Source organism: Rutidosis leptorrhynchoides, chromosome 2 (assembly GCF_046630445.1).
Source record: "Rutidosis leptorrhynchoides isolate AG116_Rl617_1_P2 chromosome 2, CSIRO_AGI_Rlap_v1, whole genome shotgun sequence".
NCBI classification, from domain to species: Eukaryota; Viridiplantae; Streptophyta; class Magnoliopsida; order Asterales; family Asteraceae; genus Rutidosis; species Rutidosis leptorrhynchoides.
Window position 1 is genome coordinate 59,385,490 of NC_092334.1, and position 24,359 is coordinate 59,409,848.

The 24,359-nt window shown below is 32.5% G+C and overlaps 1 protein-coding gene across 1 annotated transcript in view; it reads left to right on the forward strand.

The window, feature by feature from the left end:
* Positions 1 to 24,359, forward strand: part of LOC139887905 (uncharacterized) — a 63,208-nt gene that overhangs the window by 18,555 nt on the left and 20,294 nt on the right. Inside the window, exons 2-6 of the mRNA XM_071870953.1 lie at positions 1,131 to 1,263; positions 1,580 to 1,673; positions 1,709 to 1,744; positions 2,075 to 2,121; positions 2,214 to 2,322. Coding sequence (XP_071727054.1) covers positions 1,131 to 1,263; positions 1,580 to 1,673; positions 1,709 to 1,744; positions 2,075 to 2,121; positions 2,214 to 2,322 — 419 coding nt within the window. The remainder of the gene's footprint in view (positions 1 to 1,130; positions 1,264 to 1,579; positions 1,674 to 1,708; positions 1,745 to 2,074; positions 2,122 to 2,213; positions 2,323 to 24,359) is intronic.

Genomic DNA, 24,359 nt, shown 5'->3' on the forward strand with positions numbered 1-24,359 from the left:
ATTAATAAATGACTTGTATTATTTAGTATAATAAGATCTGATAAATATATTTAAATATATAAAACGACTATATATAATTTATATAATAAACATGTATAGATTTTGGAAGTCATTTTGGGTCAAGTTGACTTTTGCATGTCGGTCTCGAGCATTAGGATTGTGATACACTACGACTTGACCTAAATTGTTAGACAGATTTTGACCAACATATAAATGTATATACTTAATATAGGTTCGTGAATCCGAGACAAACCCTGCACTTGTTCAGTGCCGTCATATACATAATTGCTACGAAATACAGTATTGTGAGTTTCATTACTCCCTTTATATATATATTTTTGGGCTGAGAATACATGCGCTGTTTTACGAAATGGACACAAGTACTAAAAACATATTCTACGTTGAGTTGTACCACTTTGCATATTTTTCCCTAATAGCTTGGTAACTAATATTTACATGTTGTAAGAGCATGTAAGCGCGAATCCTATTGATAGATCTATCGGGTTTGACAACCCCAACCGGGCTAGTCGCTCTAGTATCGTAAACGGTTGCATAGTACTTCGTTTTTACTACACTTGGTACAGTGTAGGGAGATTTCATAATAAAGGGAATATGCCACATTAATTGTTAAGTATGGTTACCGAAGCGCTCAACAACTTATAGAATACTTTTATACACTTGCGAGTGTACGGATATTTATGGAAAATGAAATCTTGTGGTCTATTACTATTACGGAAATGATTAATTATGATAAACTAATGAACTCACCAACCTTTTGGTTGACACTTTAAAGCATGTTTATTCTCAGGTATTAAAGAAATCTTCCGCTGTGCATTAGCTCATTTTAAGGATATTACTTGGAGTCATTCATGACATACTTTGAAAGACGTTGCATTCGAGTCATTGAGTTCATCAAGATTAATATTAAGTCAATTATAGTTGGATGTAATATGAAATGGTATGCATGCCGTCAATTTTTGATGTAAAGAAAGTTTGTCTTTTAAAAACGAATGCAATGTTTGTAAAATGTATCATATAGAGGTCAAATACCTCGCAATGTAATCAACTATTGGGAATCGTTTATGATGTATATGAACGGGTACTTTCAAAATGTAAAGTCTCTTTTTTAGTTTGAGCCCTCGATTGGCGGTGGTAGTTCTGAACCGGAAAACCTTCAACTTCCGATCATTCTCATCGGATCCCACCAATCAATCTCGCGGCGGTCTTCCTCGTTTCTTCTCTGACGTCATCCCTCCCTCTAAGGCAACATCTCTCTCTCTCTCTCTCTCTCTCTCTATCTCTCTCTCCCTGATACATACACACCGCTGAATTGAATTAGTTTCAGAAGTAAAACGTGTCGCACGGATTCAAAAGTGACACATAAAAATATACTAGTACTTAGCACACTGCACATAGTAAAAATTATCGCATACAAGTGAAAAACATCGCACACAGTCCAAAGTTTAGCACATAAGTCACTTTTTCGCTCCGTTTTACTGCGATTAGACCCTAGTATTGCTAAAACGTCAAATGGAAGAGGCCAATTATGTTAACTAATAATCCATGCTTGATTAATTAGGGTTCTGTTGTTCGTGTGCAAGGGGATGAATTCTGGCATATGACTAAAGTTCTAAGGTTAAATATAGATGACAGGTATGCATGCTTATACACTACATTACTTGTAAGGTAATCTGTTAATACAAGCCAGTCGATATAACCCAGTGGCATGTGTTTGCTGCTTTTGGTAAGTGTCATGGACAGTGAATACAATGATGGCTTGATCTATATTACCTGGATGTGGCAAAATGGGCTGTTAAGCAACTTGGATAACGGGTCAAACTGTCAAAGCTAATAATGTTCCGGAAGGGTAAAAAATGGGGCCGAATTGGTTTAATACTTGGAGAAAATCTCAACTTGGTTGCCTCACTATATTTGATATATTTTCTTTTACTCATATGACATATTAGAAATATGACTTACTCAGGTAAAACCCATTCGTGAGTAAACGGGTTGAAATTGACATAGTTTTAATGCTCGTGCGTGAAGTTAATCTTCCATGACATGTACTATATAGGTACTCTGAAGGGTGGTCGATCTGACTGGCTTATAGAGAAATGCACAGTACGTGTTAAATAATGTCTACATGTCCAATTTTAGTAGAATTTTCAATTTTGATACGGCGACAAGCTAATGTGTATGCTTTATTATCTTAGGAGCTTGGAGCAAGTAGTGTAACACCGCTATTAACTGAGCGTTCTCCTTCAATTTTTGAGAACAGAGTGGATAGGTTGCAACGGGTCATATTAGCTGCAACTAAACAGTGTTAAGCATCAACTTTGAATTTTTATTATTACCTTTATGCAAAACTAATATAGGTGTGTATGTGACTCAGATTCGGATCTGATATGGTATTGATCTGATCTGAGTCTCTGGCCCAGGTCCCAGCTAAATATATCATTATACGATCTGTTTGTTATAGGTCCTTGCTTCATAAACATGGCCCATATTGTTGGTTCTAGTTTTGGTTAGAAGAATTGGATATGGTTGCATAGTATTTGTGAAGGATGTTATCCCACATAGGTGGGAGGAAGAAATGGGAAGTGGATGACTTGGTTATAAAAGGAGGGCTAAGTTTTGTAGTGACCCGAACTTTTCCATGTTTATATATATTAATTGAGATTGATATTTACATGATTAAATATTTCCAACATGTTAAGCAATCAAACTTGTTAAGAATTGATTAATTGAAATAGGTTTCATATAGACAATTGACTACCCAAGTTGACCGGTGATTCACGAACGTTAAAAGTTGTAAAAACTATATGATGACATATATATGGTTATATATATAGTTAACATGATATTATGATAAGTAAACATATCATTAAGTATATTAACAATGAACTACATATGTAAAAACAAGACTACTAACTTAATGATTTTGAAACGAGACATATATGTAACGATTATCGTTGTAACGACATTTAATGTATATATATATCATATTAAGAGATATTCGTACATCATAATATCATGATAATATAATAATTTAAAATCTCTTTTGATATTATAAACATTGGGTTAACAACATTTAACAAGATCGTTAACCTAAAGGTTTCAAAACAACACTTACATGTAACGACTAACGATGACTTAACGAATCAGTTAAAATGTATATACATGTAGTGTTTTAATATGTATTTATACACTTTTGAAAGACTTCAATACACTTATCAAAATACTTCTACTTAACAAAAATGCTTACAATTACATCCTCGTTCAGTTTCATCAACAATTCTACTCGTATGCACCCGTATTCGTACTCGTACAATACACAGCTTTTAGATGTATGTACTATTGGTATATACACTCCAATGATCAGCTCTTAGTAGCCCATGTGAGTCACCTAACACATGTGGGAACCATCATTTGGCAACTAGCATGAAATATCTCATAAAATTACAAAAATATGAGTAATCATTCATGACTTATTTGCATGAAAACAAAATTACATATCCTTTATATCTAATCCATACACCAACGACCAAAAACACCTACAAACACTTTCATTCTTCAATTTTCTTCATCTAATTGATCTCTCTCAAGTTCTATCTTCAAGTTCTAAGTGTTCTTCATATATTCTACAAGTTCTAGTTACATAAAATCAAGAATACTTTCAAGTTTGCTAGCTCACTTCCAATCTTGTAAGGTGATCATCCAACCTCAAGAAATCTTTGTTTCTTACAGTAGGTTATCATTCTAATACAAGGTAATAATCATATTCAAACTTTGGTTCAATTTCTATAACTATAACAATCTTATTTCAAGTGATGATCTTACTTGAACTTGTTTTCGTGTCATGATTCTGCTTCAAGAACTTCGAGCCATCCAAGGATCCTTTGAAGCTAGATCCATTTTTTTCTTTTCCAGTAGGTTTATCCAAGGAACTTAAGGTAGTAATGATGTTCATAACATCATTCGATTCATATATATAAAGCTATCTTATTCGAAGGTTTAAACTTGTAATCACTAGAACATAGTTTAGTTAATTCTAAACTTGTTCGCAAACAAAAGTTAATCCTTCTAACTTGACTTTTAAAATCAACTAAACACATGTTCTATATCTATATGATATGCTAACTTAATGATTTAAAACCTGGAAACACGAAAAACACCGTAAAACCGGATTTACGCCGTCGTAGTAACACCGCGGGCTGTTTTGGGTTAGTTAATTAAAAACTATGATAAACTTTGATTTAAAAGTTGTTATTCTGAGAAAATGATTTTTATTATGAACATGAAACTATATCCAAAAATTATGGTTAAACTCAAAGTGGAAGTATGTTTTCTAAAATGGTCATCTAGACGTCGTTCTTTCGACTGAAATGACTACCTTTACAAAAACGACTTGTAACTTATTTTTCCGACTATAAACCTATACTTTTTCTGTTTAGATTCATAAAATAGAGTTCAATATGAAACCATAGCAATTTGATTCACTCAAAACGGATTTAAAATGAAGAAGTTATGGGTAAAACAAGATTGGATAATTTTTCTCATTTTAGCTACGTGAAAATTGGTAACAAATCTATTCCAACCATAACTTAATCAACTTGTATTGTATATTATGTAATCTTGAGATACCATAGACACGTATACAATGTTTCGACCTATCATGTCGACACATCTATATATATTTCGGAACAACCATAGACACTCTATATGTGAATGTTGGAGTTAGCTATACAGGGTTGAGGTTGATTCCAAAATATATATAGTTTGAGTTGTGATCAATACTGAGATACGTATACACTGGGTCGTGGATTGATTCAAGATAATATTTATCGATTTATTTCTGTACATCTAACTATGGACAACTAGTTGTAGGTTACTAACGAGGACAGCTGACTTAATAAACTTAAAACATCAAAATATATTAAAAGTGTTGTAAATATATTTTGAACATATTTTGATATATATGTATATATTGTTATAGGTTCGTGAATCAACCAGTGGCCAAGTCTTACTTCCCGACGAAGTAAAAATCTGTGAAAGTGAGTTATAGTCCCACTTTTAAAATCTAATATTTTTGGGATGAGAATACATGCAGGTTTTATAAATGATTTACAAAATAGACACAAGTACGTAAAACTACATTCTATGGTTGAATTATCGAAATCGAATATGCCCCTTTTTATTAAGTCTGGTAATCTAAGAATTAGGGAACAGACACCCTAATTGACGCGAATCCTAAAGATAGATCTATTGGGCCTAACAAACCCCATCCAAAGTACCGGATGCTTTAGTACTTCGAAACTTATATCATATCCGAAGGGTGTCCCGGAATGATGGGGATATTCTTATATATGCATCTTGTTAATGTCGGTTACCAGGTGTTCACCATATGAACGATTTTTATCTCTATGTATGGGATGTGTATTGAAATATGAAATCTTGTGGTCTATTATTATGATTTGATATATATAGGTTAAACCTATAACTCACCAACATTTTTGTTGACGTTTTAAGCATGTTTATTCTCAGGTGATTATTAAGAGCTTCCGTTGTCGCATACTTAAATAAGGACGAGATTTGGAGTCCATGCTTGTATGATATTGTGTAAAAACTGCATTCAAGAAACTTATTTTGTTGTAACATATTTGTATTGTAAACCATTATGTAATGGTCGTGTGTAAACAGGATATTTTAGATTATCATTAGTTGATAATCTACGTAAAGCTTTTTAAAACCTTTATTGATGAAATAAAGGTTATGGTTTGTTTTAAAATGAATGCAGTCTTTGAAAAACGTCTCATATAGAGTTCAAAACCTCGCAACGAAATTAATTAATATGGAACGTTTTTAATCAATAAGAACGGGACATTTCAGTTGGTATCAGAGCGTTGGTCTTAGAGAACCAGAAAATTTGCATTAGTGTGTCTTATCGAGTTTGTTAGGATGCATTAGTGAGTCTGGACTTCGACCGTGTTTTCTTTAAAAATGGTTGCTTAACATTTTTGTTGGAAACTATATATTATTAACATGTATATATTATGTGATATATTAATCTCTTAACATGTTTGATATTGTGTGATAGATGTCTACCTCTAGAACAAGTCCCATTGACTCACCTAATAATAATGAAGAGTCAAATGTAAATTGGAATGATTCGTGGACTGATTCACAAGTTCCCGAAGAGGAACCGGAAGAAGAGTCGGAACCGGAAGAAGAATCGGAACCGGAAGAAGAATCGGAATCGGATGAAGAAATAGAACCGGTGGGGGAAATAATAAAACGGTTAAGTAAAAGAAAATCCTCAACCAACTGACCAAGGTTAATTATGGTCAATGGTGTTTCCGCCAAGGAAGCAAAATATTAGGAGGATTACCAATTCTCCGATGAATCGGATTCCGACGAGAATTCCAATGATGTTATAGAAATTACCCCAACTGAATTTAAAAAGGCAAAAGAAAATAATAAGGGAAAGGGCATAAAAATAGAGAAATCTAATTCCAACCCCGATGAACTTTATATGTATCGTCAACCCCCGAAGTCCTTAAGTTGTAACAATGACCCGGGAACCTCTAAACCACCAGGTTTTTCTAAACCAATGTGGAAAACGACGGCTCGTATTAGGGGAACATCATATATCCCTAGAAACTTGGCAAAACGAACCAAAACCGAAGAAGAAGAAACAAGCGAGTCGGAATAAGATAGTTGTATTCGTGTGGTGTAATATATGTAATATAGTGTGCTTATGCTTTATGATATATGTAAAAATTGCTTGTATTAATAAGTATTTTTTTATGAATCTAACTCTTGTCTATTTTACAGTACAAAATGGATAGACAACCCAATATTTTAAGAGACCTACCCGGAGACATGATTGATGAAATCTTGTCTAGAGTCGGTCAGAATTCTTCGGCACAACTATTTAAGGCGAGATCAGTTTGTAAGACATTCGAAGAACGTTCCAAGAATGCCTTGGTTTATAAAAGGCTTTCGTTTGAAAGATGGGGGATATCACATTGGGAAACCCATAAGTTACGATGTGTTTACTTTGACGCATATATTGCGGGGAGCCCAAATGCTATTTTACGCAACGGGTTAAGAAATTATTTCGACTCAATGTATCCGAATATAGGACTTCGTGATTTAGAAAAAGCGGCTAACATGCAACATAAAGAAGCATGTTATGCTTACGGATTAGTAATGTTCGCTTCTCACCAAAGTGAGAACAACAACATCGGGCTACAACTATTAAACAAAACGTTCCCACAAGTGACGGAGTCGGTAATTGGGGTAAGAAATGAGGTTTTTAGATTGTTACGGGACTGTTGGACATTACGTAACCCTCGTCCCTTTGACGACGTTACAACACGCTGTCTTATCAACGGCCATAACGGTTATGTTCCACAAGACCAAGGATGGGAAGTAATCCTAGTAAAACCAGAATGCATGACTTGTTTCTGGACGTATGAATTACGTGTCTTTATTGCCTTTGCTGAACGACTTGTGTACTAGCTAGAATTATCTTCACAACCATCTTGTATCAAATTTATTGTGTGCTATATTTCATGCTATATGTAAAATAAGCGGTATTGTAAGTTTGTAAAATATTGTGTAAAAGTTTGAACACGAAATATTATTATAATCAGTTTTTCATATAGAATTGTAGTAGTTGAATTGTATATTAGCTACTAAGTATGAACTTAACGGGTAGGTACTACCCGAATTTAAACTTATAAAACGCTAATATGAAGAAAAAGCTTTTATAAATGAGTTCATATTATGCTACGAAATACTATTAACTACTATTAATATTCTGTATGATTAACTTGTTCCATTTGACTATTTTGAAGGAAATGGCACCGATTACTCGACACACCGTGAATATGAATGAAGAGGAATTCCGTACTTTTCTAGCTTCAAACATAGCCGCAGTACAGGCTGCGCTACATACCAACAATAACCTTGGATCTAGCAGTACAGGAAATCGTGTAGGATGCACCTACAAAGAATTCACTGCCTGCAAACCTTTGGAATTTGATGGAACCGAAGGACCGATCGGATTGAAACGGTGGACCGAGAAGGTCGAATCGGTGTTTGCCATAAGTAAGTGTACTGAAGAAGACAAAGTGAAGTACGCTACGCATACCTTCACAGGTTCTGCGTTAACATGGTGGAATACCTATCTAGAGCAAGTGGGACAAGACGATGCGTACGCACTACCGTGGTCAGCATTCAAGCACTTGATGAACGAGAAGTACCGTCCCAGAACCGAGGTCAATAAGCTCAAGACAGAACTTAGAGGGTTACGAACCCAAGGATTTGATATTACCACGTATGAAAGACGATTCACAGAATTGTGCCTATTGTGTCCGGGAGCATTCGAAGATGAGGAAGAGAAGATCGACGCGTTTGTGAAAGGATTACCGGAAAGAATCCAAGAAGATATAAGTTCACACGAGCCCGCCTCCATACAACAGGCATGTAGAATGGCTCACAAACTAGTGAACCAGATTGAAGAAAGAATTAAAGAACAGACTGCTGAAGAGGCCAATGTGAAGCAAGTCAAAAGAAAGTGGGAGAAAAACGGTGATAAGAATCACCAATACAACAACAACAGCAATTACAACAATAATCGCAACAATTATCCCAACAATCGCAACATCAATCGCAACTACAACAAACGGCCCAATAACAACAACAACAACAGCAACTACAACAATCATCCTAACAACAATAATAACCGCAACAACAACAACAATCAGAAGCAGCTATGCCAAAGGTGTGAAAAGTATCACTCGGGGTTCTGCACCAAATTTTGCAACAAGTGTAAAAGAAATGGTCATAGCGTGGCGAAGTGTGAGGTTTACGGACCAGGGGTTAATAGAACGAAAGGAACAAATGGTGTCGGAACGAGTAATGGCGGAACAAGTAGTGTCGGAGCAAGTTATGCCAATGTAGTTTGTTATAAATGTGGAAAACAGGGCCACATTATTAGAAATTGCCCGAACCAGGAGAACACGAATGGACAAGGCCGCGGAAGAGTTTTCAATATTAATGCGGCAGAGGCACAGGAAGACCCGGAGCTTGTTACGGGTACGTTTCTTATTGACAATAAATCTGCTTACGTTTTATTTGATTCGGGTGCGGATAGAAGCTATATGAGTAGAGATTTTTGTGCTAAATTAAGTTATCCATTGACGCCTTTGGATAGTAAATTTTTACTCGAATTAGCAAATGGTAAATTAATTTCAGCAGATAATATATGTCGGAATTGAGAAATTAAACTGGTTAACGAAACATTTAAGATTGATTTGATACCAGTAGAGTTAGGGAGTTTTGATGTGATAATCGGTATGGACTGGTTGAAAGAAGTGAAAGCAGAGATCGTTTGTTACAAAAATGCAATTCGCATTATACGAGAAAAAGGAAAACCCTTAATGGTGTACGGAGAAAAGGGCAACACGAAGCTACATCTTATTAGTAATTTGAAGGCACAAAAACTAATAAGAAAAGGTTGCTATGCTGTTCTAGCACACGTCGATAAAGTACAAACTGAAGAAAAGAGCATCAATGATGTTCCCGTCACAAAAGAATTTCCCGATGTATTTCCGAAAGAATTACCGGGATTACCCCCACATCGATCCGTTGAATTTCAAATAGATCTTGTACCAGGAGCTGCACCAATAGCTCGTGCTCCTTACAGACTCGCACCCAGCGAGATGAAAGAACTGCAAAGCCAATTACAAGAACTTTTAGAGAGTGGTTTCATTCGACCAAGCACATCACCGTGGGGAGCTCCTATTTTGTTTGTCAAGAAGAAAGATGGTACATTCAGGTTGTGTATCGACTACCGAGAGTTGAACAAACTTACCATCAAGAACCGCTACCCACTACCGAGAATCAACGACTTATTTGATCAACTACAAGGCTCGTCTGTTTATTCAAAGATTGACTTACATTCCGGGTATCATCAAATGCGGGTGAAAGAAGATGATATTCCAAAGACTGCTTTTAGAACACGTTACGGTCATTACGAGTTTATGGTCATGCCGTTTGGTTTAACTAATGCACCAGCTGTGTTCATGGACCTTATGAACCGAGTGTGTGGACCATACCTTGACAAGTTTGTCATTATTTTCATTGATGACATACTTATTTACTCAAAGAATGACCAAGAACACGGTGAACATTTGAGAAAGGTGTTAGAAGTATTGAGGAAGGAAGAATTGTACGCTAAGTTTTCAAAGTGTGCATTTTGGTTGGAAGAAGTTCAATTCCTCGGTCACATAGTGAACAAAGAAGGTATTAAGGTGGATCCGGCAAAGATAGAAACTGTTGAAAAGTGGGAAACCCCGAAAACTCCAAAACACATACGCCAGTTTTTAGGACTAGCTGGTTACTACAGAAGGTTCATCCAAGACTTTTCCAGAATAGCAAAACCCTTGACTGCATTAACGCATAAAGGGAAGAAATTTGAATGGAATGATGAACAAGAGAAAGCGTTTCAGTTATTGAAGAAAAAGCTAACTACGGCACCTATATTGTCATTGCCTGAAGGGAATGATGATTTTGTGATTTATTGTGACGCATCAAAGCAAGGTCTCGGTTGTGTATTAATGCAATGAACGAAGGTGATTGCTTATGCGTCTAGACAATTGAAGATTCACGAACAAAATTATACGACGCATGATTTGGAATTAGGCGCGGTTGTTTTTGCATTAAAGACTTGGAGGCACTACTTATATGGGGTCAAAAGTATTATATATACCGACCACAAAAGTCTTCAACACATATTTAATCAGAAACAACTGAATATGAGGCAGCGTAGGTGGATTGAATTGTTGAATGATTACGACTTTGAGATTCGTTACCACCCGGGAAAGGCAAATGTGGTAGCCGATGCCTTGAGCAGGAAGGACAGAGAACCCATTCGAGTAAATTCTATGAATATAATGATTCATAATAACCTTACTACTCAAATAAAGGATGCGCAACAAGGAGTTTTAAAAGAGGGAAATTTAAAGGATGAAATACCCAAAGGATCGGAGAAGCATCTTAATATTTGGGAAGACGGAACCCGGTATAGGGCTGAAAGGATTTGGGTACCAAAATTTGGAGATATGAGAGAAATGGTACTTAGAGAAGCTCATAAAACCAGATACTCAATACATCCTGGAACGGGGAAGATGTACAAGGATCTCAAGAAACATTTTTGGTGGCCGGGTATGAAAGCCGATGTTGCTAAATATGTAGGAGAATGTTTGACGTGTTCTAAGGTCAAAGCTGAGCATCAAAAACCATCAGGTCTACTTCAACAACCCGAAATCCCGGAATGGAAATGGGAAAACATTACCATGGATTTCATCACTAAATTGCCAAGGACTGCAAGTGGTTTTGATACTATTTGGGTAATAGTTGATCGTCTCACCAAATCAGCACACTTCCTGCCAATAAGAGAAGATGACAAGATGGAGAAGTTAGCACGACTGTATTTGAAGGAAGTCGTCTCCAGACATGGAATACCAATCTCTATTATCTCTGATAAGGATGGTAGATTTATTTCAAGATTCTGGCAGACATTACAGCAAGCATTAGGAACTCGTCTAGACATGAGTACTGCCTATCATCCACAAACTGATGGGCAAAGCGAAAGGACGATACAAACGCTTGAAGACATGCTACGAGCATGTGTTATTGATTTCGGAAACAGTTGGGATCGACATCTACCGTTAGCAGAATTTTCCTACAACAACAGCTACCATTCAAGCATTGAGATGGCGCTGTTTGAAGCACTTTATGGTAGAAAGTGTATGTCTCCAATTTGTTGGAGTGAAGTGGGGGATAGACAGATTACGGGTCCGGAGATTATACAAGAAACTACCGAGAAGATCATCTAAATTCAACAACGGTTGAAAACCGCCCAAAGTCGACAAAAGAGCTACGCTGACATTAAAAGAAAAGATATAGAATTTGAAATTGGAGAGATGGTCATGCTTAAAGTTGCACCTTGGAAAGGCGTTGTTCGATTTGGTAAACGAGGGAAATTAAATCCAAGGTATATTGGACCATTCAAGATTATTGATCGTGTCGGACCAGTAGCTTACCGACTTGAGTTACCTCAACAACTCGCGGCTGTACATAACACTTTCCATGTCTTGAATTTGAAGAAATGTTTTGCTAAAGAAGATCTCACTATTCCGTTAGATGAAATCCAAATCAACGAAAAACTTCAATTCATCGAAGAACCCGTCGAAATAATGGATCGTGAGGTTAAAAGACTTAAGCAAAACAAGATACCAATTGTTAAGGTTCGATGGAATGCTCGTAGAGGACCCGAGTTCACCTGGGAGCGTGAAGATCAGATGAAGAAGAAATACCCGCATCTATTTCCAGAAGATTCGTCAACACCTTCAACAGCTTAAAATTTCGGGACGAAATTTATTTAACGGGTAGGTACTGTAGTGACCCGAACTTTTCCATGTTTATATATATTAATTGAGATTGATATTTACATGATTAAATGTTTCCAACATGTTAAGCAATCAAACTTGTTAAGAATTGATTAATTGAAATAGGTTTCATATAGACAATTGACTACCCAAGTTGACCGGTGATTCACGAACGTTAAAACTTGTAAAAACTATATGATGACATATATATGGTTATATATATAGTTAACATGATATTATGATAATTAAACATATCATTAATTATATTAACAATGAACTACATATGTAAAAACAAGACTACTAACTTAATGATTTTGAAACGAGACATATATGTAACGATTATCGTTGTAACGACATTTAATGTATATATATCATATTAAGAGATATTCGTACATCATAATATCATGATAATATAATAATTTAAAATCTCTTTTGATATTATAAACATTGGGTTAACAACATTTAACAAGATCGTTAACCTAAAGGTTTCAAAACAACACTTACATGTAACGACTAACGATGACTTAACGAATCAGTTAAAATGTATATACATGTAGTGTTTTAATATGTATTTATACACTTTTGAAAGACTTCAATACACTTATCAAAATACTTCTACTTAACAAAAATGCTTACAATTACATCCTCGTTCAGTTTCATCAACAATTCTACTCGTATGCACCCGTATTCGTACTCGTACAATACACAGCTTTTAGATGTATGTACTATTGGTATATACACTCCAATGATCAGCTCTTAGTAGCCCATGTGAGTCACCTAACACATGTGGGAACCATCATTTGGCAACTAGCATGAAATATCTCATAAAATTACAAAAATATGAGTAATCATTCATGACTTATTTGCATGAAAACAAAATTACATATCCTTTATATCTAATCCATACACCAACGACCAAAAACACCTACAAACACTTTCATTCTTCAATTTTCTTCATCTAATTGATCTCTCTCAAGTTCTATCTTCAAGTTCTAAGTGTTCTTCATATATTCTACAAGTTCTAGTTACATAAAATCAAGAATACTTTCAAGTTTGCTAGCTCACTTCCAATCTTGTAAGGTGATCATCCAACCTCAAGAAATCTTTGTTTCTTACAGTAGGTTATCATTCTAATACAAGGTAATAATTATATTCAAACTTTGGTTCAATTTTTATAACTATAACAATCTTATTTCAAGTGATGATCTTACTTGAACTTGTTTTCATGTCATGATTCTGCTTCAAGAACTTCGAGCCATCCAAGGATCCTTTGAAGCTAGATCCATTTTTTTATTTTCCAGTAGGTTTATCCAAGGAACTTAAGGTAGTAATGATGTTCATAACATCATTCGATTCATATATATAAAGCTATCTTATTCGAAGGTTTAAACTTGTAATCACTAGAACATAGTTTAGTTAATTCTAAACTTGTTCGCAAACAAAAGTTAATCCTTCTAACTTGACTTTTAAAATCAACTAAACACATGTTCTATATCTATATGATATTCTAACTTAATGATTTAAAACCTGGAAACACGAAAAACACCGTAAAACCGGATTTACGCCGTCGTAGTAACACCGCGGGCTGTTTTGGGTTAGTTAATTAAAAACTATGATAAACTTTGATTTAAAAGTTGTTATTCTGAGAAAATGATTTTTATTATGAACATGAAACTATATCCAAAAATTATGGTTAAACTCAAAGTGGAAGTATGTTTTCTAAAATGGTCATCTAGACGTCGTTCTTTCGACTGAAATGACTACCTTTACAAAAACGACTTGTAACTTATTTTTCCGACTATAAAACTATACTTTTTCTGTTTAGATTCATAAAATAGAGTTCAATATGAAACCATAGCAATTTGATTCACTCAAAACGGATTTAAAATGAAGAAGTTATGGGTAAAACAAGATTGGATAATTTTTCTCATTTTAGCTACGTGAAAATTGGTAACAAATCTATTCCAACCATAACTTAATCAACTTGTATTGTATATTATGTAATCTTGAGATACCATAGACACGTATACAATGTTTCAACCTATCATGTCGACACATCTATATATATTTCAGAACAACCATAGACACTCTATATGTGAATGTTGGAGTTAGCTATACAGGGTTGAGGTTGATTCCAAAATATATATAGTTTGAGTTGTGATCAATACTGAGATACGTATACACTGGGTCGTGGATTGATTCAAGATAATATTTATCGATTTATTTCTGTACATCTAACTGTGGACAACTAGTTGTAGGTTACTAACGAGGACAGCTGGCTTAATAAACTTAAAACATCAAAATATATTAAAAGTGTTGTAAATATATTTTGAACATATTTTGATATATATGTATATATTGTTATAGGTTCGTGAATCAACCAGTGGCCAAGTCTTACTTCCCGACGAAGTAAAAATCTGTGAAAGTGAGTTATAGTCCCACTTTTAAAATCTAATATTTTTGGGATGAGAATACATGCAGGTTTTATAAATGATTTACAAAATAGACACAAGTACGTGAAACTACATTCTATGGTTGAATTATCGAAATCGAATATGCCCCTTTTTATTAAGTCTGGTAATCTAAGAATTAGGGAACAGACACCCTAATTGACGCGAATCCTAAAGATAGATCTATTGGGCCTAACAAACCCCATCCAAAGTACCGGATGCTTTAGTACTTCGAAATTTATATCATATCCGAAGGGTGTCCCGGAATGATGGGGATATTCTTATATATGCATCTTGTTAATGTCGGTTACCAGGTGTTCACCATATGAACGATTTTTATCTCTATGTATGGGATGTGTATTGAAATATGAAATCTTGTGGTCTATTATTATGATTTGATATATATAGGTTAAACCTATAACTCACCAACATTTTTGTTGACGTTTTAAGCATGTTTATTCTCAGGTGATTATTAAGAGCTTCCGCTATCGCATACTTAAATAAGGACGAGATTTGAAGTCCATGCTTGTATGATATTGTGTAAAAACTGCATTCAAGAAACTTATTTTGTTGTAACATATTTGTATTGTAAACCATTATGTAATGGTCGTGTGTAAACAGGATATTTTAGATTATCATTAGTTGATAATCTACGTAAAGCTTTTTAAAACCTTTATTGATGAAATAAAGGTTATGGTTTGTTTTAAAATGAATGCAGTCTTTGAAAAACGTCTCATATAGAGTTCAAAACCTCGCAACGAAATCAATTAATATGGAACATTTTTAATCAATAAGAACGGGACATTTCAAGTTTCACTTCCAAATTGCACCAATCAATACACTTTAAGTATTTGATTATTTTTTTCTTTCTTACCCTTGTTTGAGAGTTGTATTAGTTAAATATTTTGGAGAGTGTAGTTGGCTTAAGAGAGTCGTCTATATCATTGTAACAATTTGTGATATAGTGTATTTCTCTCTTTGGGGGCCGGTGGTTTTTCTCCTGTTTTGGAGTTTCCACGTTAAATCTTGTGTTGTGTATTGTTCTTATTTCTTTACTATTATTGTTGGGTTGGGTGGTGGGAATTAGTGAGACCGTAATTTCCCAACAACTGGTATCAGAGCGTCAGGTTTGACGGGGGTCTCGGTTATAGGCGTCGGAGTATGCTCTGTAGTTGCCACGGGAGTGGATCGTCCGCGTCAGAAACGAGTTCTATTGATCGTATAGGGTATCTGGTTAGACAATATTTTTTTCTGATTCGGAGTAAGTGGTGTCTAGAATTTGTAGTGGACCGGGTGTTGGATTTTCTAATTTAACGGATCCTGTGCGCCACTCCATTACATCTGTCGGCCAGTCGAAACGTTAGCAAAATCAGAGAAAGTGTTGTTTATAGGATACGGATACGATGTCGAAGTTCAGTCCAATGAGGTTTGATGTAGAGAAATTTGATGGGAGGATCAATTTTGGATTATGGCAGGTTCAAGTCAAGGATGTGTTGATTCAGTCCGGGTTACACAAGGCATTGAAAGGTAAACCCACATTTGTTCCCGGCAGTGATTCTAGCAGTAAGTTCGATGAAGAAGAATGGGATGATATGTGTCACACCCCCAAATAGGGCCTGGGGTATTTGTGACTAATTATATCAAATCACAGTTGTATAAACGAGAACGACTCTAAATGAGACGTTTTATTGAGTTTTGCAGCGGAAGATAAATAGAATACATTGTATTTAGAGCATTAAATGTCTTTAATTGATATGATATGTAATGAAGACTCCAAGCATAGCAAGCAATCATCATCAAAGCATCAGATATATAGCGGAAGCAATATTTAAGTACCTGAGAATAAACATGCTTTAAAAAGTCAACACGAAGTTGAGTGAATTCATAGGTTTATCATAAATCAATAGTTCAGTATAGCATTAGACCACAAGATTTCAGTTTAAAGTTGATTGATACCAAATATATCAATCGAAAGAGTTGTTGTTTGTAATATCACTACTAGACAAAAGTTACCCCGTGACACTTATTATTCATGTCGTTGAATCATTATTATGTAGTCAAAAACCAACGGTCAACTGACTAGAGATGTCACTCTCAGTAGCGCTACTCACAATAACTAAGCTTGCATCTTATACCTCAGCAATTAACGATATTACGGCAGGGATTTAGCATGACAAAGCACGTATTCAGTAGATAAGTTTTGAGCACTTGTGTCTAACGTGTAAAACAGTTTATACAAATAGTGCATGTATTCTCAGTCCAAAAATATAGATAAAAAGGGAGCAGATGAACTCACGATATGATACGATAGTTTGTAGTAAATATGTATATGATGGTACTGAACAAGTGCGGAGTTGTCCTTGAATTCACGAACCTATATCAGTTTTATATATATTAAAGCATGTAATCGTAATTGAACAGTTTTACATATTATAACTTATATTATATATTATGTATATTTAAATTTGTGTATATGTATTTAAAATGATAAATATTTATATAGTTATATTAATATATATTTGGTTAGTATTATATTAAAAATACCTAATTTGTTATATATGAATATTTATATAAAAATGTTAATATGTTTGATATATAATTATATGAAATATAATTGTAGTATATGAAATAAGTGTATTCGATGTACAAATATTTATTAGTAAAAATGATAGTTTTGATAATAATGATTTACTAATAATTCTAATAATAATGGTAATAATAGAAATTTTAATACAAATAATAGTTTTACTAATAATTAAAAAGTAAAGATGATAGTTTTAATAATAGCAAAAACGATAATTTTTGTAAAATGATAATAACGGTAATAATTTTTAATAATAATAATACTAATATTAATAATTATGCTTATGTTAAAAATGATAATAATTGTATTATTAATTATAAAATGATACTAATACTAATATTAATAAATTGTGTTATTTTCATAATAATAATAATATTTATAATGATAATACTAATTATAATGATAATACTAATAATTATAATGATAATACTAGTATTACTAATAATAATACTTTTAATAATAATAATAATACTAGTAATAATAATAATAATAATAATAATAATAATAATAATAATAATAATAATAATAATAATAATAATAATAATAATAATAATAATAATAATAATTTTGATAAAGAAACTACCTTTAAAGCTCTAAAAAACTATGCCTCAACTAGGACTCGAACCCGTGACCTCTTGATAACCCGAACACTCCTCAAACCACTCGACTACTACTGATTTTCTGTTATTATACCCAAACAAATTTTATTTATCCCGTTTGTAAATCTGTTTATATTTCTTCTTCTCCTCAAAACTGAATCGAAACAACCAATATTAAATTCTTATCCTAACCACGAAATCTTTTGTTTGGCTTTAGGATTTTTTTTTTTTAAAAACGTATCATGAATCAGTAGTGTTTTAAAAAAAATAAAAAATAAAAAAAATAAATAAAAAAACCATAACAGCCTGCTGCTGTCGCTACTTCTTTTTAAAAAAAAAATATTGATTTCGATTTTAAAAACGTTTTAGCTCCCGATTCCTAAATGAAAAAGGTTTTAAATCATTCCTAGAATCTTCTCAAATCATCAATTTTAATAGAAACAGTAAAACAAATTCGAATTTTTGGATGAACACTTCGGTTGACTTTTTGTTTTTAAAGTTTGACTTCAAAATTAGAACTCGATACTATGAATTGGAATTTGAAACTTTGCAGTTAGTTTGAGTAGACGATTCCTAACAACACTGCATTTCCAGTTTTTGAAATACAATTTGGTTTCAAGATTTTGGCAAAATGGATCAAGAACAGATATAAAAGCTTTATTTTCTGAAATTCTATTTAATTTCAATCAGACAAAAGCTAAAAGGGTTTAACATTGATAATGGAAGTGGATAATCGAATAACTTGTGTAATATTATGAAGGAATCGTTCGTTATATAGACATATATGGTCGACTAATTCAATTCAAGGAGGAGAGAAAAAAAATATAAAAAAATCAAAAAGCAGATATAAAGCAGATCATGATTTATAAAAAATTAAAAGATCATGACCTAAAATCTAACTTGTTTGTATCTGATTGAATAATGGAGTATGTGTGGATGTTGAATCACAAATGAATAAGAAGCTAATTAAATACCTAATTTTTTTTATAAAAAAATATAAAAAGCAGATAGTGGAAAAAAGAAAATAAGAAAATGCTGATTCATGATTATTTAAAACATATATAGTGATCTTACCTAATTTAGGTATTTTGATTTTATTAAGTTTAATAATTAATAATTATATTAATAATAATACAAATTAATAATAATTATATATAATAATAATAATAATTCTTTTAATATAAGAATACTAATATAAATAACAAGAATAATGATATTTATTAATAATTATGTTAATAATAAATGATATTTTTATAATAATACTTATTTTAATAATGATAATGAATAAATAATAGTAATCATAATTTTATTATAAATTATAATAAATAATGATAACAATAATACTAATAATAATAATAAAAGTAATAATATAACAACAATGTTATTTTGTATAAAGTTTTATATTTTTTTTTGTTATAAAAATTAATTCAAGTTATATATATATATATATATATATATATATATATATATATATATATATATATATATATATATATATATATATATATATATATTAAAATTATTCGTTCGTGAATCGTCGGAAACAGCCGAAGTTTAGTTTAAATTTAATGGAAAATTTTCCGGGTTATCACAGTATCCCCCTGTTAATAGAAATTTCGTCCCGAAATTTAGTTGTTGCCATCAGTAAGCGTTGTTTGTTAACAGGGGAGGATATTTTTGTTTTAATTGGTCTTCACGTTCCCAGGTATGCTCGAGGCCTTGCGTGAAATCCAACGGATAGAATATTGTTTTGTTTCGAGCGTTTAAATCTTACGATCCTTAAATTCTACGAAGTGCATTTTATTATTAATGTGGAGGTTATCTAAAGGTTTTAACAAGAGTGTCATTGATTAGATTTTCTCAGAAAGAAATGATGACGCTATACAAGCATTTCAGTACACATGAAATGTGTTATGTATAATAGTGAGCTTATTTAAACCTTGAGCGTTTATGCCACAATATTAGAGTAGACAAAATAGAGAAGAGTTCATGAAAATCACGGTCATGAAATTTGATAGAGATCATCATTGTGTACAACAAGAATGATGAATATGAGTTAAAAAATAGAGTTTTAGCAACACTGGATAATATAGATGAACGATTCGATTATAGGAAGAGTATAAACAAAGCTATCGTAAAAGATTGAAATGAGGAAATTAAATATTTGCCTTATCTTTTGACATGGTTAAAGTTGATTTCTGGAATTTAAGGGATTTAAAGAAATCTTCGTAATCTATAAGATTTGATTTTCCGGTATTTACGGAAATTGGGATTTTCTTTGATTAAATGCGGTGAATTGCCTCGATTGCTGTGTCTGGAATTTCGCTATAAATTAGCATCTTCCGTTTCATTATCTTCACCACTTCTATACTTTCTTCTTTAATTCATACTTCCAAAAGATTTGTTAATATGCTTAATCCAGTTCTTGACCTTATATTGGTTATCGCCAAAATCATCCTTCTTTTCCAACTCCCACCAAAGGAGTCTATTTACTTCTACTATGCTTTAGGATTTATTGTGTTTTTAGTTCTCCCTTGTCTTTATATTGCTATACGCATTGATATACACGGTTTGTAATTTCAGTGTTGTTATCGGGCTTTATATTTTCCCTTATACGTCGAAGCTTCATGCTTTTGTAAAGCAAGTAATGGTCCAGAATTCATAGGTATGAAGTTTCGAATGATCATAATATATAAAGTAGAAAGGAAAGGTAATAGCACGATTTGATTTGTCAAATTACCAGAATATCCGGAAAAGATAGAACTATCAAGAAAATATGTTCTTGATATGTTTAGAGATTTAAGTAGAATGTAAGAGTCGTGTAACATGGAAAATGATGATTATAAAGTCTATGAATCATCATCTTCCATTAAAAATTTAGCATGACTTACTGTAATATAATCACGTTGGCCTGACGCCATTATATTATACTAACTCATGCTTCAATTCCCAACACTACTTCAAAATTTAAATTTGAATTTGACAGAATATAGAAACTAAAACAGTTTCCTTTATAATGTAATAAAGATATCGCAAAGAGATAATTAATTGCAGACAAGAATCATTATGAAGATATCTTCAGAAATATAGAGGATATTTATAACGAAAGATACGATGATATCTTAGAATTTTCTAAGATCAAATGAGAAAAATTCTTCTGTAAGGATTTAGAATGCGTAAGGAGATTATATGTATTCTGTAATTTCCATCAGAAATAGAATCATCTGAATTCCTTGAGTATAGGTTTAGTCCTTGTGATTTGTCCACAGCCTCCTTCATAGTTTGCTCAATCCGTTTTCCACTTCCAAATCTGAGTTTGTACCATTCTTTATTATCAAACTTTTGGCCCTTAAGACCTTCTACAATTTTGCTGCTTCCTCTGCATTTAATGCAGCTATATTTGAATCATCGGTTATCAATCCGAGATGGTTTCAATAAATTTTGTTTTTAGATGATTAAACGCTGATTGTGATCGTCAGGATACAAAGGATGTTTTTAAGAATTTTGAATTTGAAGTGTTTAAGCGTAAGATGTATCTATCAATGGATCTAACAATTGTCGAAGAAATGTCGTAAATGATAATTTCGGTTGTTTGATGTGATAATTCATCACAGAATGCGAATGAATATAATTCAGGAATTTAGTGATCTTTAGGAAGATAACACTTGCTAAAGCTTTGATTGGATTCTGATATGTCAAAATATGTAGTGGTTGTTCTTTAGTGAACAGATACATATATCTTGTGAATGTAAGTAGTATAGTTACTGACTTATTGAATCAGAATTGAAGAATGTACAATGTAACATATTAATGTGAGATATAAATATTTCTCGGGTATTACCTACCCGTTAAAATATTTTCACAATTAACAGTTTGTACAAAAGAGTTTTAATTACAGTTTTTATGAAAATATACGTACATATATATTTTCCTTCAGATGTAATCATGAGTTAATATAATATTAAACTCATTTGATTTACGGTTGAAACGAGAATGAATAATCTCCAAAACCTTAGAGATTTCATAATTGTCGCGAAATATTTCGCTAATGAAGTTATGAATCAATACATTCATCATTACACTTGATTTATTATGAAATGGAGTTTATTGTGTTGAAGCAGTGAGTAACAATTGTTAAGTCATTAACGAAGGGTGTACATCATAGCATATTAGTGATATGAATTAACCAAGTAGTACATACTAGTTGTGATTCACACGTAATTGCTTAGTATGACAAGATTTATTATTGTTCCAAATCATATATATATATATATATATATATATATATATATATATATATATATATATATATATATATATATATATATATATATATATACATATATATATATATATATATATATATATATATATATATACATACATATATATATATATACATATATATATATATATATACATATATATATATATATATGTATTACTTTATATATATATATATATATAAAGTATACATATATAATTCTTCACGAAGAATGAGTCAATACATCTTAACTCATTATTACTAATATTTCTTGGTATCTATGGGGCGTATGATGTTGATATCCGAGGTACCGAGTGTGATGTTGAGGTGTGGGATGCGGATGTTGTTATTGGTGGTGATGATGGTACTGGTGGTGCTGGTTATGCTGCTGGTGCTGCTGATGCTTGTAGAATTCGCACCATATTCTCCAGAGCCACCACTCGAGCGCGAAGCTCATTGACTTCTTCTACTATTCTGGGATGATTGGCGGTTTGAACAAGGGGGTGAATTGTAGTGACCCGAACTTTTCCATGTTTATATATATTAATTGAGATTGATATTTACATGATAAAATGTTTCCAACATGTTAAGCAATCAAACTTGTTAAGACTTGATTAATTGAAATATGTTTCATATAGACAATTGACCACCCAAGTTGACCGGCGATTCACGAACGTTAAAACTTGTAAAAACGACATGAAGATATATATATGGATATACATATGGTTAACATGAGATTATGATAAGTAAGTATCTCCATAAGTATATTAACAATGAGTTATATACATATAAACAAGACTACTAACTTAAGGATTTCGAAACGAGACATATATGTAACGATTATCGTTGTAACGACATTTAAATGTATATATATCATATTAAGATATATTAATATATCATAATATCATGATAATATAATAATTTAACATCTCATTAGATATAATAAACAATGGGTTAACAACATTAATTGAGATCGTTAACTTAAAGGTTTCAAAACAACACTTACATGTAACGACTAACGATGACTTAACGACTCAGTTAAAATGTATATACATGTAGTGTATTTAGATGTATTAAAATACTTTTGGAAGACTTCAAGACATATATCAAAACACTCATACTTAACGAAAATGGTTACAGTTACTTTTCCATTCTTTTCTTTCATCAAGAATTCTAGTCGTATTCTTACCCGTATTATACACAGCTTCAAAACGTACTTACTATGAGTATATACCAATAGAAACTAGCATGGGATTCCACTCTTGATTATGTCATGTATGACTAATCAATTTTAACTTCTACCATGAGCTAGTCAACTAACTAGAACTCCTTTTAACCCCACTCACCACTCACCAATTACCACTCATCATTCACACCATTTTACTTCCAATTCTCTTTCTAATTCTCTCTCAACACACACACACACTATTATGAATGTATTTTTCCAGTAGTTAATCATCATCTTCATCAAAAATCACTTCAAGAATCAAGCTATAATCATCATAGGAAGAACACTTCAAGAACACTTCAAAAATCCCTTCAAGTTTACTAATTTACTTCCAAGCTTTCTAATCCATTCCAAGTAATCATCTAAGATCAAGAAACCTTTGTTATATACAGTAGGTTATCTTTCTTATTCAAGGTAATATTCATATTCAAACTTTGATTCAATTTCTATAACTATAAACTATCTTAATTCGAGTAAAAATCTTACTTGAACTTGTTTTTGTGTCATGATCCTACTTCAAGAACTTTCAAGCCATCCAAGATCCTTTGAAGCTAGATCCTTTCTTGTCACTTCCAGTAGGTTTACCTACTAAACTTTAGGTAGTAATGATGTTCATAACATCATTCGATTCATATATATAAAACTATCTTATTCGAAGGTTTAAACTCGTAATCACTAGAACATAATTTAGGTAATTCTAAACTTGTTCGTAAACAAAAGTTAATCCTTCTAACTTGACTTTTATAATTAACTACATACATGTTCTATATCTA